Source organism: Nyctereutes procyonoides, unplaced genomic scaffold (assembly GCF_905146905.1).
Source record: "Nyctereutes procyonoides isolate TBG_1078 unplaced genomic scaffold, NYPRO_anot_genome, whole genome shotgun sequence".
NCBI lineage: Eukaryota > Metazoa > Chordata > Mammalia > Carnivora > Canidae > Nyctereutes > Nyctereutes procyonoides.
The window spans coordinates 2,404,050-2,425,909 of record NW_026575153.1 but is presented as its reverse complement, the minus strand read 5'-3'; the positions used below and the strand labels follow the sequence as shown (position 1 = coordinate 2,425,909).

The 21,860-nt window shown below is 37.8% G+C and overlaps 1 protein-coding gene across 1 annotated transcript in view; it reads right to left on the bottom strand.

Moving 5' to 3' along the window:
* The window catches only part of UNC5C (unc-5 netrin receptor C), a 350,439-nt gene that overhangs the window by 39,190 nt on the left and 289,389 nt on the right, over window positions 1-21,860 (bottom strand). Inside the window, exons 8-11 of the mRNA XM_055313260.1 lie at window positions 7,696-7,752; window positions 5,506-5,697; window positions 4,469-4,813; window positions 1,546-1,633 (exon numbers count right to left, since the gene is read on the bottom strand). Coding sequence (XP_055169235.1) covers window positions 1,546-1,633; window positions 4,469-4,813; window positions 5,506-5,697; window positions 7,696-7,752 — 682 coding nt within the window. The remainder of the gene's footprint in view (window positions 1-1,545; window positions 1,634-4,468; window positions 4,814-5,505; window positions 5,698-7,695; window positions 7,753-21,860) is intronic.

The following is a 21,860-nucleotide window of genomic DNA, read 5'->3' as shown; positions in this document are numbered from 1 at the left end:
CATGGGAAGGAAGAGCATCACACCTTGCAGCCCCAGCAGGCCCCTGCAGCTGCCCCTTAAGGCGTGATGGTGGTGATCGGCTGGACATTAAGAGACGCAACACCTCCTCACTTCTCAGCACAAAGCACAAACCAATACTCATTTCTGATTAAGCAAAAGGTCCATGTTGGCCAAGGCCTTGAGAGAGGGATATACTTGGCTAAGCTTGCCCTTTGGACAAGAAGAAGAAGAAAATAGCACATACAGGGATCTTTGAGTTTGCTGATCTTAATTCTCCTGCTGCAAAAGAAGGGCACGCTGAGGGCCTGTGAATGTTACTTTGCACTGAGAATGGAAAAAATGAATATTTGATGTGAGTAAATATGAGTCTTTTAGTAATTTTCTGTTGCTCAAATTCAAGGCATGGATAATGCTCAAGGAACTCTGGTTTTCTTAGCCAGGCTAAGTCTGTGTAGGTGGAAGTACACCACCTGAGGGGGAAAAAAAGTTCTAGGTCCTCCAGATAATAAATGCCAATATCTCCACCTGAGAGCATGATAAAAGAGCTTTTCGCCTTTTGAAGAACAAGACTAAAATGGATGTTTTTCTGAGGATGAGAGAGGGAAGACAGAAAGTATAATGCATTATAATGATAACCTAGTTCGACATTTGTCACTCACGCTTTGTATTTGGAGCTCAGGGCTGAAGAGCCGATGCCTTTCCCCTTGGGAAAAACAATGATAATTACACGTAAGGATCTTCATTTCAACAATGTCTTTTATTTTAAGATCTCAGTGTACTTCAGAAGCATTAATCAGTCAGGCCTTTAAAGCACTATTTAATACACACGTTTATGTGGGAACTAACCAAGAGAGACCGTTGTTAGACGTGTTAGAGGCCAGACTGAAAAACGAAATTTAGGACTTCTAAACTCCTCTTGTTATTTTTACTTAAAATCACTTCATCTTTATGATTATGACACACTTAAAACAAAGCCTCAAGATTCAATCTAGTTTTAATCAATCCTAGATCCACATAGAGAGGTTTGATATAGAATTTATAAGGGCTAAATGTAAGATGGGAAGTTGATAACACGCTAAGGGGAGTCACCAAAAGAAGAAGCTGTGAGAATCAAGTGCTAGGCTGACATGGGGAAGGCAGGTCAGAGGTTAAGGAGTTGGCTAATCTCTGTGACCTTTGACCCTATAATAGGACCGGGCTGGATTCCTGAGCCAGGCCACATGAAGCTGACATCTCTGTGTCTATATGCACGTATTTCTCTAGATCTATGGATCACAACCCTGGCCAGTTTTCCAGCTGTAATGGCCACATGTCCACTTGAGAAAAGATCTCTGGCCCTTGGCCCATACTCAAGATCTGCCAAAGTGTCTGAAGCTTCAAAGATAAAGAGAAGCTGACCTTTTATCGGTCTAGGAGGGGAAAAAAAGGTATGCTGGAAGCAGGGCACTCAAGACAAAAATATATTGGGTTTATTCTTTCTATTGCACAATTCTCCTCCAGGTCAGACATTGATAAAGTCAAGTGCACCAGAAAAAGCATATTTACCTCATATTTTCTTTCCTGTGTACAGTCACATACATTTCGTAGACTCTCCCTTGGGGAATGGCCCCAGCGGGAATCAGCAAGCTTACTCCTGAATAGCAAAAGAGAAAAGCAGTCACATAAGACCTATGAATCAAAAGAAAACTTCACAGAATGCCTTTGAAGCACGTGAAAGGGAATGAGGAGATTTTGTGGCCATGTAGCCACAAGCCTGCTTTTTCTCTAAAGACATGTAAATATTCAGAGCGGCCCTGCTCTCCTTCCTTATCAGCCTTATTTTTTACCACAGCTTTCTCTGAACTGTTGTGGAATTACTCAAAGGAATGATGTAATTTTTTAAACTCTCGTTTTATTTAAGGAACAGACAGATGGTTCCACTGTTGTTTTCCTTGTAAAATGAGGGAAAAACCAATAACCGCTCTTAAAAATTCAAACAGCTGTAATGATGCATCATTTCTAATTTAAGGAAAAAAAATCCCCACAAAATTCAAAGTCAGAGAAAATGCTAACCTCCACGATATCAAAAAAAACATTTATTTCTGAATATCTGGTTAGCATCAGTGCTTTTCCGTAACAGAGTAATAATTGGTGAAGAGCTTCTTTCATCGTACATAACTCTAGAAAATGAACAGACAACTGCTAGCTTTTAGTCATAGCAGAACAAGCAGGTTTTTACATAGCTGCTAACTGATACCATGTTGTAGGACTAGGGGTTCAAGCTTTGTCCTAAGTTATCTGGGCCTAGAACAGGGCTTCCCAATTGGAGCTTGTATCAGAATCCCCTGGAGGGTTTGCTAAAACACAGATCATGGGAGTTTCTGACTCAGGGGCCCACAAAATTTGTACTGCTAGTGGTCGCCAGCAGACACCAGTGGTGGTGGTCTGTGGACCTGCTCTAAGAAGTGACTTGCAACACGGCAGCATTGTCTCCAAGAATAATGCAAGGTGGGTGGCAACTTGAAGACACTTGCCTCCATGATTTTATCCCAATAAATGTGGTTTATCTTCAGCTCGATAAAAATTTATGGAGCTCCACTGTGAGTACAGTGTTTGGCAGAACTGTGAATGCCAAGAAGTAAGATAATGTTCCTGTCTTTGAGTAGCTTATAACTTAATTAGCAAGGAAATGGAATATGACAAATGAGCACAGGGCAATAAGGAAACTTGCCCGATTGTGTTGGAAAGTCTCAAGAATAAAGAATGGAGAGTTAAGGAGGAATAGTTACTCAAAGGCCTTTGTGTAGCTGGTTGCAAATAGCGAATCATGGCCTTGAGAAGAAAAGTAACGTAAGAGCCATGGTGCTGTGGGAAGTGGAATGTCACCCTCGGGTACAGAATGGTTTGCTGAGGCACAGAGTGAAGCAGGAAGGCCACACATGAGCCTACCAACTCTTGGTAGTTTTATGTTTTCTAATGGGAACAATAAAATGTACCTTTTTGTTATAGGAATGAAATAAAATTATGAATGTCAAGTAAGAGTAAAGCCTGACACAGATTAGGTAACTTGTTATAAAATACTGTGTGTAAATCACCATGCCTCGTACATAGAAACTGTTTAATACATGCTACCTCCCTCCTTTCCACTTCAGAAAGCTTTGTAATAATTCATATGTGAAAAAGTGACAGGTGTAGAAATGGGAGGCAGAGGTAAAATCCAGTGAATCTCATGAAAAAAAAAAAAAAAAAAGCCCTGTCTTGAGGATAATATCGTGTTTAAGCAGTAAATGCCCCATAGAGTATATTTTGATCTATTCATTTGATAGACTTTAAAAATATATTTTAAGTCATGGTTTTAAAGAGCATACAATAGCATGAGAATTAAAGAGAAAAAGGTGAAAAAAAGCATATATAATGTATGATTTCAGCTATGTAAAATGTAGAGATAAAAAGAAAAATGATACTCCATGAAGGATTTTAATTCATTAAATATACTTTTAAAGGGATGGTGTGACAAACTGGCAAGGCATTGAAATGGGGGTCTGAATAAGAGAAAGAATCAGAGACAAGTTCATATTCAGATCTGCAGACCCATTGGTTCTGTATATTACGCGGCTGGATGGCTATTTACACATTATCTCATTTTTTTATGCTACATGAGGACTTTAGGTCAATCGAGTTGTTTCTTATTGCTGTATTTGCAAAATACTCAGTCTTGTCCAAAAGAGCTAAGGTAGATTCACAGAGGAATCCATTAACCCTCTTACAACCAATAGAGGCAAACTCATTAGTGATTAATGAATATCAAACTTTAATCAAACATTATCAGTTACTAACTTAAACTCACCATGTAAGACCTTTATGAGACTTACCTTTTCGAAGCAGATAACTAAATGACAAGCTGAAAATTCAATTATATTACAAATATATACTAGACATAATATGGCTGGGATTCCAGACAGATGTATCAGAAGTGGGAGTGAGTACCTTACAAATACCTTGAGGTTGAAGACTGTGTCATAAAGAGTTAAGTTAATAAATGAAGATTGGATGTCTACCATAGTGTCCTCTGATCTAAAAATTAGCATTCTGAAGTATTGCTTCCTACAGTAAATTGGAAGTGAACCAACTAATATGTTTTCTAATTAATTTGTCCTTTTAAAGTCTGATGACAACAGCGAGCACTTCTGGCTGGCTGTTGCCTTCTGAAGCTCTATTAAAAAGAAGGTCAATGACAGTTCTAAATTACACCTTGGCAGAAAGTTGTGAGTATAATATTTCTAGAGGAAGCGCTTTCAGAGTCAGTTGGAGAAAGATGAATGGTTTCGCTGATTTTGTCTGAAGTAATGTTGATTTACATCAAAAATGGATTCGGGTTAGATTAGGCTACAACTAACTTTTCAGGCCTAATGAAAACCAACAAATAAAAAAGATTTGTGTATCAAAATACGTTTTCATGATCCATGCAATTTAAGCCTCTAGGAATTACCTGAATTAGGAACAATAAGGTGACCCCCGAGAGAGTTGAATGTGCCAAATGCGGTACAGGATGGGTCAGTCTGCCTTGCGAGACTCTGATTCTTCACATGCAGGGCCTCGTTTTCTAACAAGGATTGGGTCATCTGAGGAGACAGCTTTGATGCAAACTCAGAGAGGTCATCCTGGGGGGTGACTGCACCCGAGGTGTTATATACTTTGATTTTCAGGTTGGGCAGTGGATCCAGAATCGGAGAGTTAGTCATTGGGATTTTGTCTGAGACATCATGCAAAGCATACACCGGTCCTCTGTACATGGCTGCAGCCGATGTGAGGTCTGGCGGTACCACCAGGAGATCTAAGTCAGAAAGAGAAAGGAAGGCCATTTGCATTCTCCATTTGGGCAATCGATTAGTCAGGCTCCCCTGATGCTTTTGGAGCCAAAAACAAATGAACTCAGTGAATATTAGAAATGTATAGACTTTAAGATCCTGTTGAAAACAGGGCAATTAGATTTCTGTGACCCATTGTATTACTGGCTACCAAAAAGACAAGTCCATTCTATATTTTGCTTTGTAGTCTACTCATTGTCCCTAAGGTATTTAGCTATTTCAAGAAACTGGATTCAAAGATAGTCATTCCCACTCAGTGACTTAGGGAATAGTTTCCCTTGTCTATACTGGATTTGAGTCATCGATCTATATACCACTATATTCATATTAATGCAAGCTGTCTTGTCAAAAGGCAAAAAAAAAAAAAAAGGAGAAGAATTCATTTGACCAATCTGTGTACACTTCTAAAGTGAAAATTTAAAAGCATGACAGAGAAACCAGTTAAGAAAAAAAAAAAAAGATCTGTGCACCTTGCCACCTCTAGTTTGTTACATGAATGAAATAAACAGAATAATGAATAAAATAGACCCGAATCTGTGTCTTCATGGAGCTTATGTTCCAGCTGAGCTACATGACCTGAATGTCACTGATTTTGACACCACACAGGGATGTTGCTGACATGCATAAATCACAGGTGTGAAGAGCAATGTGAACTGACCTTGTCTTGCTGCCTTGATGTTCACAGGCTGAAAGCCTCCATTGAGTGCCGAAGAGTCAATAATATCAGACTCAAAGTCGCGATGATTCTTGCGATACACAAACAGGGCCACAACTACAGAAATGGCCAGGCAAACTATCACAGCTATCACAATTCCAACATACAGAGCAACATCATCTGAGTCGGGAGCAGCTGGGGAGGACAAGGAAACATTGGACCAACTGCTTAGAGAAATTTCCCACAGTACACATCCATATCACTGTAATTTTTTCAGACATTTATTGCCTCTTTTTATAGGTTAATTTCAAATCTATTTCAAACGCTATATAAAACAACTGTGGCCTTTCAGTGGAAAATTATCTCTGATTTCTTTTCCTTTCTCACTCTGCATCTATTCACCCACTAATCTATCTTAAATTGGGCAGCATAACAGATCATTTATTAGAAGGCATAAAAAAGAAACTAGAACTGAAATCATCACAACCCACAGGGAAAAAAAAAGTTCATTACTAATTTCAGGTGAAAAAGTTTGGAAGGCTGCTTTGAATTCACTGATAGTTCTCTAAAAACAAACATAAATACTCTGTTAGAAATATCTGGCATGTTCTGAATCTGTATATTTATTGAACCAGGATATTTTCCTAAGTCATTTCAAGTCATAAGATTACTTTCCATAGCACTCTTCTTGCTTTACCCTAAATCAAGGAAGGGGTGGGTGGGAATGGTATACCTAACGAAGCAAAACAAATATCAGAAGCAAACATGTTGGATTTGAAAGGTGTGCTTTCAGAAGGCTCAGATCTGGGAAGCAGAGGTCAATGCCGATAACTCCAGGCTTTTGATACAGATTCAGGATTACCTCGGAGAACCGTGAGTGTCTCACGGTCCCTGGTTAGAGATTTACATTTGAGCTCCTCGTTATGGAGTCAAATACGTCCATACGGTGCACTGGGTAAGATAAAGGCCTGGTTCAGTGATCAGAAAGGTCACAGTACCCCAGAAGGTAATTAAGCATTTGACCAACACAGTGTGCAGTCAGCTGGAGGTCTGTTTCTGGTTAAGGCGAGAGGAAAATTCTTGTAAATGTTGCATGTTGCCTTGGTGGCAGAGAACATGCTTCCATCCAACTGCAAAAGGTGACAGAAGTTGATAATTGAAACAAAACGAACAAAATGAAACCTTTCCTGAACTCCATAGACACCTGGAAGTCCCTGTTTTTTTGGTATTTTGTGACCCACAAACTTTTTCAGCAAAGTTAACTGAAGCTTTTCCACTCACTGTGAAAGAGGTGATTAAACTGGTATTTCAGCCTTTTAATGCTCTATTCTATAGAGACATGCATTTGGGGGAAAGGGAATTTTGAGGTATATAAGTCCCGGGCCTCCTAAAAGTTGAGGAGCTATGCCTCTTTCCTAAGACTCATGGCCACATAGGGAAATCACTCATCATTTAGATCGCCAGTGGTTCACCCAAACTCTTGGGTCATGGTTTCTTTGACACATTGACAGGATAAAGGACTTCCCTATTGGAAATCGCTCCCTTTCTTTCGGCATTTTGTGTTTAAATGCACTGTAGGTGAGAGAATTTTTATTTTTATTTTTTTTGACTATTACCTTTCCCAGAGTTTCCAGAATATCAGCTTCCCATCAACCAAGTCTGACAGCTCTTTTCAGACTATCAGTGACAGCCCAAACACTCTAGGTTTTGTGAGCACTGTTTCCCGAGTGCCGACTGCACTTTGTGGCCTGGTAGTATTTGAGATCCTGAGGCAGCATTCTGAACCCCAGTCAGACTATTAGCCCTAAATCCTTAAGGTTTTACTTTCCCAGGCTATAATTACCCAACCTTCCTGTTTCCTAACTCAACAGGCCTGCATTTTCTCAACCCTTTACTTTTTAGCATTTGAACCCAGCCCTTGATTAGATCAGCATATTTCATGATATGGTTTGTCAGCTATTGGGACTGAAGCTCTGAATGGCAGACTGATAGATTTTAAAGCTGGCAGAGGCTTAAAATGACCCTCCTTTCTTCTCCTCAGCAGCGAAAATCTAATTTGTTTTTCATGTTAGAATATATTAGGCGCCTATTTCCTGTGTGCACATCTGTGATCCAAAGAAAGGTAAGCTTGAACTGGGGGGCAGTAACGTTAAATGATTATACAGCAGTATAAAAACCAAACATCAAACTTACAAGAAAATCCATATTCATTCTGGGTTCTCTGTTCAGTTGAAATAGGATAAAGGAAACCTTGAAAAGAACAAAAAATGAAACAAAAATGGGAACAAAATCAAATTAATGAGGGAAACAAAATAAGAAGCATGAGAAATGGTTTAATTAAAAGAAAAGGAAAAGAAACCTGTGGTTCTTTAAAATTCTGGTTCAGTACAGAATTATGATTTCGCATCTCCTGTCTGCTCTGGAGCCTCACCAAGAATTAATAAGTAGGCAGATTGAATTTCAGAGCAAAACTGGTCTCGAGTCACTAACTTTGGAGTGCTTAAAGTCTTTCTTTTATTGAGCATAAACTCTAATGGATCTAATTTATTTCAGACATCAAGGGTCATTAGCATAAGGAAAATCTTTTTTCCTTATCCCTGCCATATGCTTTAATTCCCAGGACATATTCAGCAAGGCTCTAAGCAGTTTTTTTCTTTTTTATTTAATCATAACAGCTTGCTCTTGGTCTAATAGAACTAAAGAAGACCTGTCATCATTGGTCAAAGGTTAAATACCCACTTACTGAGCAGAGCAGAGACCACCCTTCCTCCCTCCATCTCAAATCCATGTTTTGGATTTTTGGTTGTTACTTGTCCCTCCATTTAATAGGAATCCAATAGGTTTTGCCCAGGGACTGAGCAGTTTGTCAATGCAATGGAAACTGGATGCTTTTTATTTGAAATCATTCAAAAATCAATAGGGCCTAGAGGTTATAAGGTTGTTTATTTTGGGGCTTCAGAGGAACAGTGTGAAATGAGAAAAATAAAAACCTCATCTCAACAATAAATGCAGAGATAACACTGGTAGTTTTCTTTCTTTTTAATATATTGCAAGATAGGAAATACGATGGGGATGATGATGATGATGATGATGATGATGATGATAAAAATAACATCAAGAAGAAGACTGGGAGAAGACATTTAACAACATGGAATACAAATTTTTTGAAAAGAAAAATCCATAGAAAATTTAAAAGTGTAACTTATAATTGGCATCCCCAGTTTTCTACTATTTAATATTCTGCAACATACAAATTGATCCAATGATACAGTACCATTTGGATTAATCACATTAAGATGAATAAAAAGCATATGAATTAAACTTTCCTAGTAATACACAATACGCAAAAAATGTAGAGAATCTGCAAGAATTACAATCAATTGGTTCAAAATTAAAGGTAATGCTCTAATACTGAAGGTAACTCCAAATCGTGCCTCAGGTAGATCTTCTGTAGTTTGCAGAACATTCAGTTCTTACAAGCTATTTACCTATTTTTGGGAACTAATTCTGGAGAAACATGCAGTGCTACCTTAATGAAAGAGAGGTTTGCTGTAGCACAGACAAGTTTGCTCTGAATTAATTTTTAATGCTTTATTTTAGAGCAATGATTGCAACCTCCTACTCAGTTTTATAAATATTATATTCCTTATTCCAGTTGTCTGAGTCCATGTATTAGGTTTGATTTTCATTTTTAAACACTTCTGTCTGGTAATAACCTTTTTCCATTTGTATTCTGTGAACTCAATAAAAGGACATCTGGGACATATAAAGGCACGGGAAGAAAGGTTATTTATTTTCAAACCCAAAGATGTAAAATCATACAAGTTCACTGCTAGCAGAAAAGACGAGGTAGCTGATGTCGCCGCTCTGCTAGGGAAGCTGTTAAATAGAAGGATGTCAAAAGATTCATTTCTTGGGGCACCTGAGTGACTCAGTGGTTGAGCCTCTGCCTTTGGCTCAGGGAGTGATCCCGGGTTCCTGGGATCCAGTCCCACATCAGGCTCCCCATGGGGAGCCTTCTTCTCCTCTGCCTCTCTCTCTGTGTCTCTCATGAATAAATAAAATCTTAAAAAAAGATTCATTTCTTGCAGGTTAGAAAGCCTGGAAACCAGTGAAAAATAGGATATTTGGGGATGGTCTGATGTTTACTCTGAGGATTTTTGATAAGAATCAGCATGGGCCTGCTTGAGTAAGCAAAAGAGTTATATCTTACAGAGGGAGAAGGCGCCCTCCAGAGAGATACAACATGGTCAGAAATTCTTCCCTGCCAGGCACTTCAGGGCATGCCTTGGCTTTTAACTCTGTTTCCCAACAGAATCCTTGTTCTTGACAGGCAGACCAAGGAATAATGAAAAGGAACATTATAATCTGAATTTTAATCTCAACTTTCCAATATCTATGTAGATCTGCATAACTCAATAAATATTTTGGTGAGTGATGGTATTCATCTGAGACTTCTGTTTCATTCTAGGCAAGAACTGGAATTCATTCACTCATTCATTCATTCTTCTAACAAATACTCCTAAGCCCTATTATATACTGGGTTCTATTCCAGGTATGGAGTACAAAGACGAAAAAGATGGGAAAAACCCCTGCTTTTGCTCTAGTTGAACAGAAAATAAACAAGTAAACATAATAAATAAGATCATCCAGATGTTGAAAAATTTCTTTTGAAGAATAGAACAGAAGAATGCAATGTGATGGGAGATAAAGGGATGACCAACTTAGGAAAACAGGGAGGAATTTTCTTTTGAAATAGGATCTGAGGGGCACCTGGTGGCTCAGTCGGTTAAGTGTGGGACTCTTGATTTTGGCTCAGGGGGTGATCTCAGGGTCATAAGCTCAAGCCCTGTGTCCAACTCGGAGTTCTGCCCCTCCCCTTGTTCTCTCTCTGTCTCTCTCTCTAAAATAAATAAATAAGCCTTTTAAAAAATGGGATTTGAAGGCACCTGGATGGCTCAGTGGTTCAGCGTCTGCTATCAGCTCAGGCTGTGATCCTGGGGTCCTGGGGTCGAGTCTGCATTGGGCTCCCTGTAGGGAGCCTGTTTCTCCCTCTGCCTATATCTCTTGCTCTCTCGGTGTCTCTCATGAATAAATAAATAAAATCTTTAAAGAAAAAAAAAAGAGATTTGAGCTGGAGCTTGAACAATGAGAAAAAGTCAGCCAAACTGAGATCAGGAGGGAACAATGGTCCACAAGAAGGGCAATAAATGCAGAAGCCGGGACAAAAATGGAGTGGTGGGAGGGAGGTGAGTAAAAGGAAGAGGAAGGAGGCTGGCTCTGAGGAGTGAGGAACAGCCAGATGCAGGCCTGGTGGGCCATGATGGAGCATTCTGATTTTATCCTAAATGAAAGAAAAATCTTGTGATCAAATGTAATTTTGAAAAGATTGCTTCGTTTTTTTTCTCTCCATAGTGGAGAGCAAAGGGAACAGAGTGACAGGGTTTTTATGGATGGTTTCTATGACACATGGCTTGGGAGATGTCTATCAAAAGGTGTATGAATATAGTTGATGAAGTGCTTGCATTTGAGGTTGTTCTAAAATAAAGGAAATATTTTTTAGAAAACGAAAGTCTCACTATTATTCCTCACAGCCAATGAGGACCAATCCAGCCAAACTGTTATTTCCCTACATGGGGAAATTTAAAACAGACTGAGTATTAAGTATACTTCACTAATGGTTCAACACCCTAATTTACTCTGTTATGGAAATACTGATAAAGAGTTTTGGAAGGCAACTCTATAAAACTTTTTCCATCCTTTTCAAAACACTTCTGCAGCTACAGAACTAAAACATCACTTAGGAGGCTGGGAATCAGAAAAGAAGGGGATTACTGTTCCATCCCCTAAATGAGGGGAACACAGAATCACTTTTTAGAGTTTGTTTTTACGCTCCTCCATCTGATCCGTCTCTCACAGAACCACAGGGGACATTTTCTTCAGTTAATGAGGTGACCCTGCTGAGAGCCGTCCTAGCAATAATGAAAAATAACATCTCCGGCCGAACACAGTGCAAAATAATTGTTTTTCTGTGTCCCAATCAACAGCCCAGCTCATAAGTTAGGGATTTCAGTTAACTTTCTTACTACTCGAAAGGAAGGCCATCAAAAAAAAAGGCACCAGGGCTGTTGGGAAGGCAGTGAAACTGAGCTTTTTTCATTCTTCAGTTTGAATCCTAGCCCTGCTGCTTTCTTAACTGTGAGAGCTTGGTCAAACTGCTTCACTTTTCTACATATCAGTGTTCTAATCTGTGTAAGGGAACACAAGTCTTCACTCCCATTGAGTTGTGGAAAGGATAAGTGAGATTTGTAAAGGGCTGGTACATTGCAAGCAATCGATGAATGACAACTCTATCAATATCATTATGATGCACATTGTGAGCACGCTGAGACTCTCTTCTTAAGAGATTTTATTTGTAGAGTCAAGTCAGACCATTATTTAATGAGTGACCTTAGGAAATTTGTTTGAATTTCAGGTTCCTTAGTTATTACAGAGACAAAGAGCCCAGTTTTTCTGAGAATCCATGATCAATGCACTCTTTTTAAAATACTGTATACTCTTTCACGCTTTCCTCTGGAAGAGGTTTATGGCCTTTGTGGCTTCTGGCAACAACATAGTGGCATGCTTCAGAAGCAACTTTCCAGGGCCAGAGTGCAACTTGATGCTAAAACAGTTTCACAACCAGAGGTGGTGTCACTTCTAAAGGGGGAATTTGGAATTGGGGCAGGGGAGTTGTTTTTTGGTTGTCAAAATGATTAGGGAATTGTTTGTGGTACTTAGTGAGGGCCAAAGATACTGAATGTACTGCAATGGCAAGAACAATCTAATGGAAGGACTGTCTGGAACAAAACGTACCTCCATGGGTAACAACTTCCAAAATCATCTCTCTTGGACCGCTCCTGGACTGCTAGAAGGAGCAAAGGCACAGGGCTCATGGAAAGATGCAAGACTTGCATCTTTTGAGGTCGTGGGAACCTCAATAAATGCATTTAAGGGAAGCCAGTTCCAGAGAAAGCAGTGCTTCTGCTATGGGAAATGCTCATGCTCTATGACCCCCTTTTGTAATTTTTAAGAGTAAATGTAATTTTAAAGAACATGTATTTTTTCAGGGGCGCCTGGGTGGCTCAGTCAGTTAAGTGTCTGCCTTCAGCTCAGGTCATGAACCCCGGTGTTCTGGGATCTAGCCCCTCGCTGAGCCCCACATTGGGCTCCCAGCTCAATGGGGAGCCTGCTTCTCCCTCTCCCCACCTGCTTTTGCTCTCTCTCTTTTGCAATCTCTTTCTCTCTCTCTCTCAAATAAATAAATAAAATCATTTTAAGAAAAGAATAAAGAACATTTATTTTTCAATGGAGAGATTTTCCCGATCTGGGAGAAAAGGGATTGGAGGAAATCTGATTGTGGAGAGCAACTTTAACTGAAGATCTAAAGTGTTTGGAAACTGAAGCAAGAATAGGATGTCTTAAAGACTTAGTGAAATGCTCCTTATGCTAGAAAACATCTCACAATTGCTCAAAGCGTCATTTTTAAGAGGCTACCTAATCCAATCTTTTTCACATGAGGAAACTGAGTCTCAAAGGTGAGAAGTGACATTTTGAAATAACCCAAAGTGTTGAGATTAAAATTTGGTTTCTGCCCTCATATCAATTAAGACAACAGTGTACAAGTTTTGCATTGTCCAACTCGGGGTGGCCCCATTCACAGCTGTGTGGGCTGTGGATATGGATTGTTAATATGACAATTTTCCAGTTGATGGTGGTAAAGTGACTAGGGGAAGGAGTGCCTTTTTTCTAATTTTGCAAGGTCATCCTCTAGACTGGAGGTGGGGTTGCCCATATTTTTCAGCTGACGTTCCACTATCATAAAAGATGAGAGCCCACACCCATGTATCTTAAAAAGGAAAGCAAACTCACCTTGGTTTTATACTGTAGTAACATCAAGTTATCCTTAAGTACATGGCTCATAATTGTGCAATAACATGCCTACACATAGTCTATTTGGTGGGCTTATATTTGGGAAATCTCAGAAACAAAGCCAGAAACTATACATAAGTCTTCATGTCTCCAGTAAACAGAAATGGCTTTGATTTTTCTAGTCTTGTAAAAAATTTTCTTTTTATATGGTATAGATAATAGACAATAGCCAAAATGATCATCATGAACTTAGAATTAGTTGTTTTAAGAAAGAGAATACAAATTGCTTTTGTGCAATAAGTAATATTTTAATAGAAAAAATTATCCAGCAACTACGTTGGTTTGAGAAATGCCAAAAACTGAGCATCACCGGACAGGTTTAAATTCCTCAAAATCAAGTCTATGCCCTTCCTAACTCACAAACTCCTGGGAGTTAAAACAGATGATTGATTAGACTTTCCTATTCTAACCCTTTTCTGTTTGCAGACTAAGGAGTCAGAGCATAGAATTGCAAAGGGACTTGCCTAGCATCATCAAGCCAGTGAACCAGCAAGGCAAGGGTCAGAACCCAGTTCTCTGGCTACAGCCTCAACAATATATGTAGGTACTGTGTAGGCATTAATTAGCAAATTTAAATGAGGAGAGACAAGGATATAGTAGAAAAGGGCTTGATATGTTCATGGCTTAATTTGCAATTCAGTTATTGAATGAGTTAATGCTAATTAAGCTATAAAACACCTCTTCATTGCAAACGCGATCATTGATATTCATGAGAAGGCTAAAATAAGAGAGATTTTCATGCTTAAAAGGAAACACCTTCCAAACAGCATCTTTTGTTTCAAGTATGGGGCAAGCAAAGAGGTACACTGAACTCGGGTTTCTACTCTGATGTAACTGGAGAACCGTGCTGGAATGATGTAGTTGTTTGTGGATGATAATCCCACTATATTTGGTGCAATGATTACAATAAATAAATATCCAAAGGAGAAACATCATTCTCTTCAAAAAATACACCAATGGGGGGAAAATGGAATAGACACCCATAATTGCAGGGACACTACGCATCAGAAGAAAATAATATTTCAGAGCAATAAAAGCTGACAACCACTTGCTTCCAGCATCCAAGACACCGCATGGAGGCTTACTACGCCACGAGCCAGATTTGGGTTCTTAATGTTGGCTCCCGTGCTAACTTGTGGGCTGTTTTGATTCTATGCCTCAATTTCCTTCTTTGCAAGATAGAATTTTTATTAGACAATTAGCAAATATTCAATTTATAAGGTTATTTTTGGTGTATTTTGAGTTTAGTTATATTTAAACAAGTCATTTTGCTTTAGGTAGGCCAGAGGATCACAGTAGATTAGAATCAAAAGCAACTTATGCTGGGGCTTAAGGTTGGTACAGGAGATGGAAAGTGAATAAAATTAAAAATTAATTCTGACATTTCTTTAAGTTAAAACATATATGATACAGTAATTTTTTTAATGGAACAATAATTTTTATGCCTTTCAAAGTTTGAGAACCCCCGAGGCAGATTTAAGAAACACCTCCAAGGAAACTTTAGAGGTACATATCTGGGAATTAAAATAGTCTTCAGATTTAGACAAATATCTATGAAAAGGAGATGGGTGGAGTTTTATAAGGTGTTCCTGCTTGCATTCAGGGTTTACTCAATATATTTCAATACAGAGCTGCTTCTATGACCTTAATACATGTATATATATTTTATGATACCATGAGGATTAAATAAATTAGAAGATTAATTTGTATCTTATATGGGGGCTAGTATGTAAGTTATAAATATGATATAACTCAATTATAGTTTATAAGAGCATTAAGTGTGTTCTATAAAAGTGCAAGTTTTCAAATCGTCAAGTTTCTGGTTAGTTTTAGCATATTTATGGCATCTGAAGTATAACAAACCACTTCCTTAGATCTGTCTTAATTTTGATGATCCTAGCATTAGAAAAATCCCCATTCCCTATGGATTTTCCCCTCTCTTTGACCTGGATGCTTGATCTTTCTTTTTGCCAATGGCTTTACAGACTGCTAAAATATATGATTTTTCTCACATTTCTTCAATGCAAATGTTCTTATTAAAAATCTCAAGGACCATTCAAAATAAACATGTCCAGATTTTGTTTTTTTCCTTTAAGGCTGGTTCTTATCTAGCAAGCCCATCAGGACTGCACTAATGATGTCAAAGGTCAGGTCTGTCAAAGACACTCATGGTCATTTATTATAATTTACCACTCTTCTGAGGGTTTATTTATTGACAGGGGGCTTAAGGAATTCCAAATAAATGAATACATAAATCCTAGGACATGACAACAAAAATTGAAAAGAACATTTGCTTATCACTGATGTCAGTTACCTAAATTGCCACCGTACTCCACCCCCCCCCCCCAGCCTCACAGGACAGTGGGCCTCCCTTCAAGAAACTCATCCACAGCCTGTTTCTGTGGTAACAACCACGCCCTTCTGTAAACGAACAGCAGGATGTAGAAGCCTTATCTTGTGACTCACAGTAGATGAAGAAGAAACGTCTAAAATTTCACCCAACAGTTGAGTAAAATCAAACCTGCAATCGGCTGCCCAAGTGTTTCCAATGCAATAGGCTCTATCCTCATCAAGGCTCCTGAAGAATAATAAACTATCCAATTCAAAAGCAATGCTACTATAATTCATGGTGGTGAAGACATCTGACAGAAGAAGTAAAATGAGGAAGAGTCTGGAAGCAGAAGCTGATTTGTAGTATAACATTACCCTATCTGCTGGGTTTTTAGGCAAAGGAATACTTAAGCAAAAGCCCTGGCCCAGCACCGACGTGACCTTGGAAGAGCCTAGGCTTTGCTGTGGTTGTGAAAGCTGGCACCCTTCTCGATTTCCCTGGAGTTTCCTTTCTGTCCTAGAAGCTGAAGACCTTGCACTTGTCCTCTCACACTGATTTGTTTGGGGCGCCATAGGTGTTCAGCAGGTTTCCGTGGGCTAAACTTTCTAACCACATCCCTGCTTTCAAAAACAGGAAAATGTCTTACCAGAAGGGAAAAACGCTAAAGCAAACCGCACTTACTATACCGGAGACGCAGAGCACTGTGTTGGGCAGCCAGTCCGCGTTCAGAATATTTATTTGCCAGCTGGGACTCCACGCATATCAAGGATGATACAAACACAGCCATGACATCAGCCTCTTCCAAACTGTAGATAAAAGCACTCACTGTCTGACACTCACAATTACGCTTTCCTATCAAATTGCTGTGTTGACAAGGATCTCACTGGAAACTGACTAGCACCTTCTCAAATGCCTACCAGGGCAGTTATAAACACATCATTCTCAAGTCAAGAAGAGACTACTTGTAAGGTAAATTATTTCCCCACATTAAATGCACCTAGGATCCCAGGGGTCCTGGTATGCAGTGTGTCCACACCACAATTTACAGAGTTGTGCCACTTCCTCTGTATGTGAGAATTAATGGAAGAGCTACGTGACGTGCAAATTTTTTAATGTGAGGAAAGTGCTAAATTTGCAGACTGCATAACATTTTAATTTCCCAAAGTCAGGAAGTTCACTGATGCAGACACAATTCCAGGCAGTTCTTATTTGTAAATTGTTATTTTTAATTTGTCTACTGTGGCATAAACCATCTTCAGCAAGAAGTAATTCTAAATTCAGATTTGAACTGTAGCATATCCCTGTGTGGGACTCTAATCTTCGAATAGGATTAAACACTAAAGTGCACAGCAATAGCTGCAGTCATGTAATAATCTGAGTATATTCATAAATACATATAAAACACCACTTTTGGGCCAGGCTGCATATGTAGTTTTGGATTGCTGTTTTCTAGAAGAAGAGCTAAGTATGGATTAAGCCAACCACAGCAAAATAGATCTTACCAGAAATTCATCATAGAGATTATAAAAGTTAAAAGGTTTAGGTCTTGGTAATATTGTATTTCAACATAAAAAGTAAACATGGTTATTGGCTTAGCATTTTTGGAGGTTTTCAAGTGCTTTTTTCTTTGTCTATATATCTCTCTGTGTCCATTGTTCTCTCAATAACTCCCCCGCCCCCGCCCCCGGCTTCTCTCTCTCTCTCTATGCCTGGAACCATTTTATGGAAATCCAATTTCAAAACTGTATTGTAGAAACAAGGACTGCTTTTATATAATTTTAGAAACGATATAAAGAAGCCTAAATGGTCAGACAGCATAATGGATCTTCCAATACTGCCTTCTGAATAATATACACTATTCTGTAGTATTATTAAGTAAAAATGAGGAAATCTGTTAAATTTCTCATATTAGGCATCTGTTTTTAGTTATGTTCGATAGTGAAAAACGCTCCAAAAAAAAACAAAACAAAAAAAAAAAAAACGCTCCAAGTCCTGTACCCTTTCTTGTTCGATGCGATCTATACCATTTAGCATACCTAAAGTCTCCAGTTCTTTAATTTATTTTTAAAAATTAACAATGTGCTCATAAACTAAAAAGGTCCAACTTCTTTCTGGGACAAAAATTGACTCTGATGTCTTCCTTAATAATACATTCTAGTGAATTTTTTGAAGTTCTTAATTTGAATGTAGGGTCTCCAATGTAGGAACTAGTTTTTCAGGCCAATGAGTGTATATCCAATGTAACATATACATGATATATGTTATACTTCAGTATCAACTAATGTGTATGGATGGCCTAAAAAATTTAGTGGAGCTTCTGAAATTGCTTAAAGACCATGACCTTGTTTCACAAATGAAATTACACAGTATCACATAATGAATCCAATTCATCAAACAGTTTAAGAATAAGCATGCTTGCAAGGACAGAGTGATATGTATATAATAGGCAACTGGGAAATAATGCAAAACTATAACTCAGTTCCAAATCCCCATGTCTTCGAAATCCTTTTATATCTACCCTTGACTTACTGGCTGTAAGCAACTCTTTCCACCCAGGTTTTTATGCAACTAGGGTTTTTGCAAATGTTTTATGCAAATACTATTTTGGTAATCGAATTTGAATCAAATCTAATTTGAATCAATGGGACCAATTTTCCAGGACAAGTCAGTGATATTGCTATATCTCAAATCCCAAGATTCTTGCTTCCAGGATCATACAGTTGTTCTAGCCAATCTTCAACATTTTTTTTTAGAAAGTCATTTACAATTATAAGCATAATGAAAAGCCAAGTATAAAGAACATGGTGAATAAAAAGCATATTGAAAAAGAAAGAAATTACTTGCAAACTTCCTAGCCAAAATTAAATGCATACATTTTATTCATCTTTCTCCTAAGATTACTTTTACATAGTTGTGACTAAATGTATGTGTAAACCCATATTCTGATTTTCCATGTTAAACCATCATAAACATTTTAGTGGCTATATGATATTCCACCTTATGTAACTGCCGTATTGTTACTTAATCACTGCTCTAATACTGGACTTTCAGGTTTCGCATTTTTTATAATAAATTACAAAGAATGTAGAGCATATCTGGCATATATCTTCTCAGGCATTTAGATTAATTTCTTAAAATTTATTCTTTCGAGTAGGATTACTGGACCAAAGGGAATAAACAATTTTAAAGCCCTTAACTTATATTGTCAAATTGCTTCCCCAATCAATCATAAAAATTTGTGTTCCCATTAGCAAAATACGAGAGACTTCACTTTGTACATTTGCTAACATTTAGCATTATTGTGACTTTAAAATATCCAATAATCTTTTTTTTTTTTTTTTTTTTTTTTTTATGATAGTCACAGAGAGAGAGAGAGACAGAGACATAGGCAGAGGGAGAAGCAGGCTCTATACACCGGGAGCCCGACGTGGGATTCGATCCCGGGTCTCCAGGATCGCGCCCTGGGCCAAAGGCAGGCGCTAAACCGCTGCGCCACCCAGGGATCCCAAAATATCCAATAATCTTGTAAGAAACCCTTGAAGACTTTCGATTAAAAATTTCTTTTGACCCTGGGGAACCACACATATTTTCAAAGGTGTCTTAAACAGAAAACTGAGAGTGTGGCAAACGACTTAGAAAAGTTTTGATTAATTCCTCAATAGAAAATTGAATATTCTAAGAACTATAGAGTCTAAGAAAAACAAAAACCTAAATTAAAACTACGAGTAAAACCAATCTCAGATATGTGTTACTTAGGCATAATGGGAGATGAAACTGAATTAATAATGGCCTAATTAGATAGTCAAAGCTATGAACTGGACATTTTGAAATAAAGTTTGAAGTATACTTTAAGTTCCACTTCTTAGCTTTCAATCTTTCTCTATAATTATGGATTTAAGTATGTCTCTTCTAAACAGTATAAAATGGAATTTTCTACTACAATTTTGAACTCCTTTAACAGGTAAATTTAACTCATTTACATTATTACTCCCGACATATAATGATCCGTGGTATATGCCATCTTAAGAACTGTTTTCATTTATCATGGGTTTTTGTTGTTTCTTTTCTGCCCTTAAAAATCTTACTCTGAATTTACACAACCATCTTTTATGTGTGTAGTCAGTCTTAATATTTTAATTGGTAAATTTGACTCAAGAGAATTTAATGCAAATAGTGTTATTTATTTTTTTTTTTTACTGAACACTATGCATAAATTAGAAAATTTTAACCCAGAAAACACTTTCCCCTATGCTGTGAAGGTCATCTATAATTTAGTTCCATCTTATTTTCATTTCATTTTATGCCTCTTCATTGGCCTCTCTCTTTTTTTAAGAATCAATTTTTATTTTATATTTTTAGTAGTTTACTCTGTAAGAGTTTGGATTGTAAGCCCTATTTTTGATTGTCTGACAGTCTTTTAAATTTTGCTCTCTTGAGCAAATCTGTATTTTCTCATTCTATTCTACATTATGCTTTAACCTCCCTCTTACATAATCACTTACTTCATCTTTCTTTCCTGTGTTCTGAGAAGTTTTATGGGATCTACATTCCAGGTTACTAATTTTCCCTTCAGCTTTATCCAAAGTTGTCTCTGATTTGATTTTTAACCTCCCACTGAGTTTTAACTTTTAATTGTTTACCTTCCTAGGCATTCCATTTCATTTCTCTCCAAATCTGTCTGTCCTTTTTATAATAGTCTATTCTTGCATTTGTACTTATATGCATTTTATAGTTTGTCGTTTTACTTTTATTTACTGTATAGTCTCACTCAGATTGCTGAGTCCATGTTATGAGAGTGCTAACTAACCCACTTATTGTGCTGTGCACTCTCTCTTGCAGTAGACTGTTCCCTTGGGTGATGTGAAACTTCATATTGTAATCTCATTTCCAGGAGTCGGAAATTTTTGTCATAGACCAATGAACTTAGGTTGTGGAAAGAGCTCAAGAGAATGGCTTATGGTTTGCTTCTTTTGGTACCCTTGAAGTTTCACCAATTAGGTTAATTACATATATTTTTGTTTTTTTTATTCCATTAGTACTATATCTTAGATTCCATAGCAGATCTGGGTGTAGGACTGTGATTTTATTATAGATTTTATTTAAGTGAAGATTTCATTTTGATTTTCTCTGCCATGAATCTTCCTGTGGCTTCCCTGGGTCGGTGAACAAAAATTTTCTAGTTGTTTTTCACAGTGGGAGCAGCAATTTATGAGATCCAGCTTTATTTACAGCTCTAGATTTTAACTCTTAGCCTCACACTTTGCAAATTCTGGGTCTCTGCCTCTGTGCCAAAACAAAAACTCTAACTCCCAATCCCCAGGAGCTACATCCATGGCCAATGCTCCTCTGGATTAGTCTGGTATCTTTTCTAGTTTTGAGTCCATACTTTATTTTCAGGATTTGAGGATTTCTCTATCTTTCCTTCAAACTTGACTCGTTCTCTCTCTCTCTCAGACACACACACACACACACACACACACACACACAGACACTCCATACATGTGTGTATATGTCTTTTAAGTTTTAATATCTTACCCAATATTTCTACATGTTTTGAGTCAGAATTATTTGTATTGAGGGAGGTGTTAAGGAAGAAATGTGCCTGAATACGACTGCTTTGGACACATTACTTGAATGAGCCTTGACAGTAATATCTTCTACATATTTCATACTGTATTGCTCTTAAGTATCAATTTGCCTTTTAAAATCTACAGCACTACATTATTTAGATTTCTGAATTTGACTGACCACTACAATAAACTCTGAATTTCTCCTACCTGGCAATATGTCTACATTTATATCACAATCATTTGTATAAAATTTCAACTACGAATACAATTTCAGGGATATTGTATACTTGGTTCAATGGTAACTAGCTTTGTTTTGGGATAAACATTGCAATGTTAATGAAAGACTATTAATGCATCAAAGACACTAATTCTCCTAAAGTAAATAAATGTTAAATGATAATCTCTAATTGTCAATTGCAACTTTCTGGCTATTTACTACCTCCATGCCATTTCTTAATATAGACCACATTCATCTTGCAAAGTTG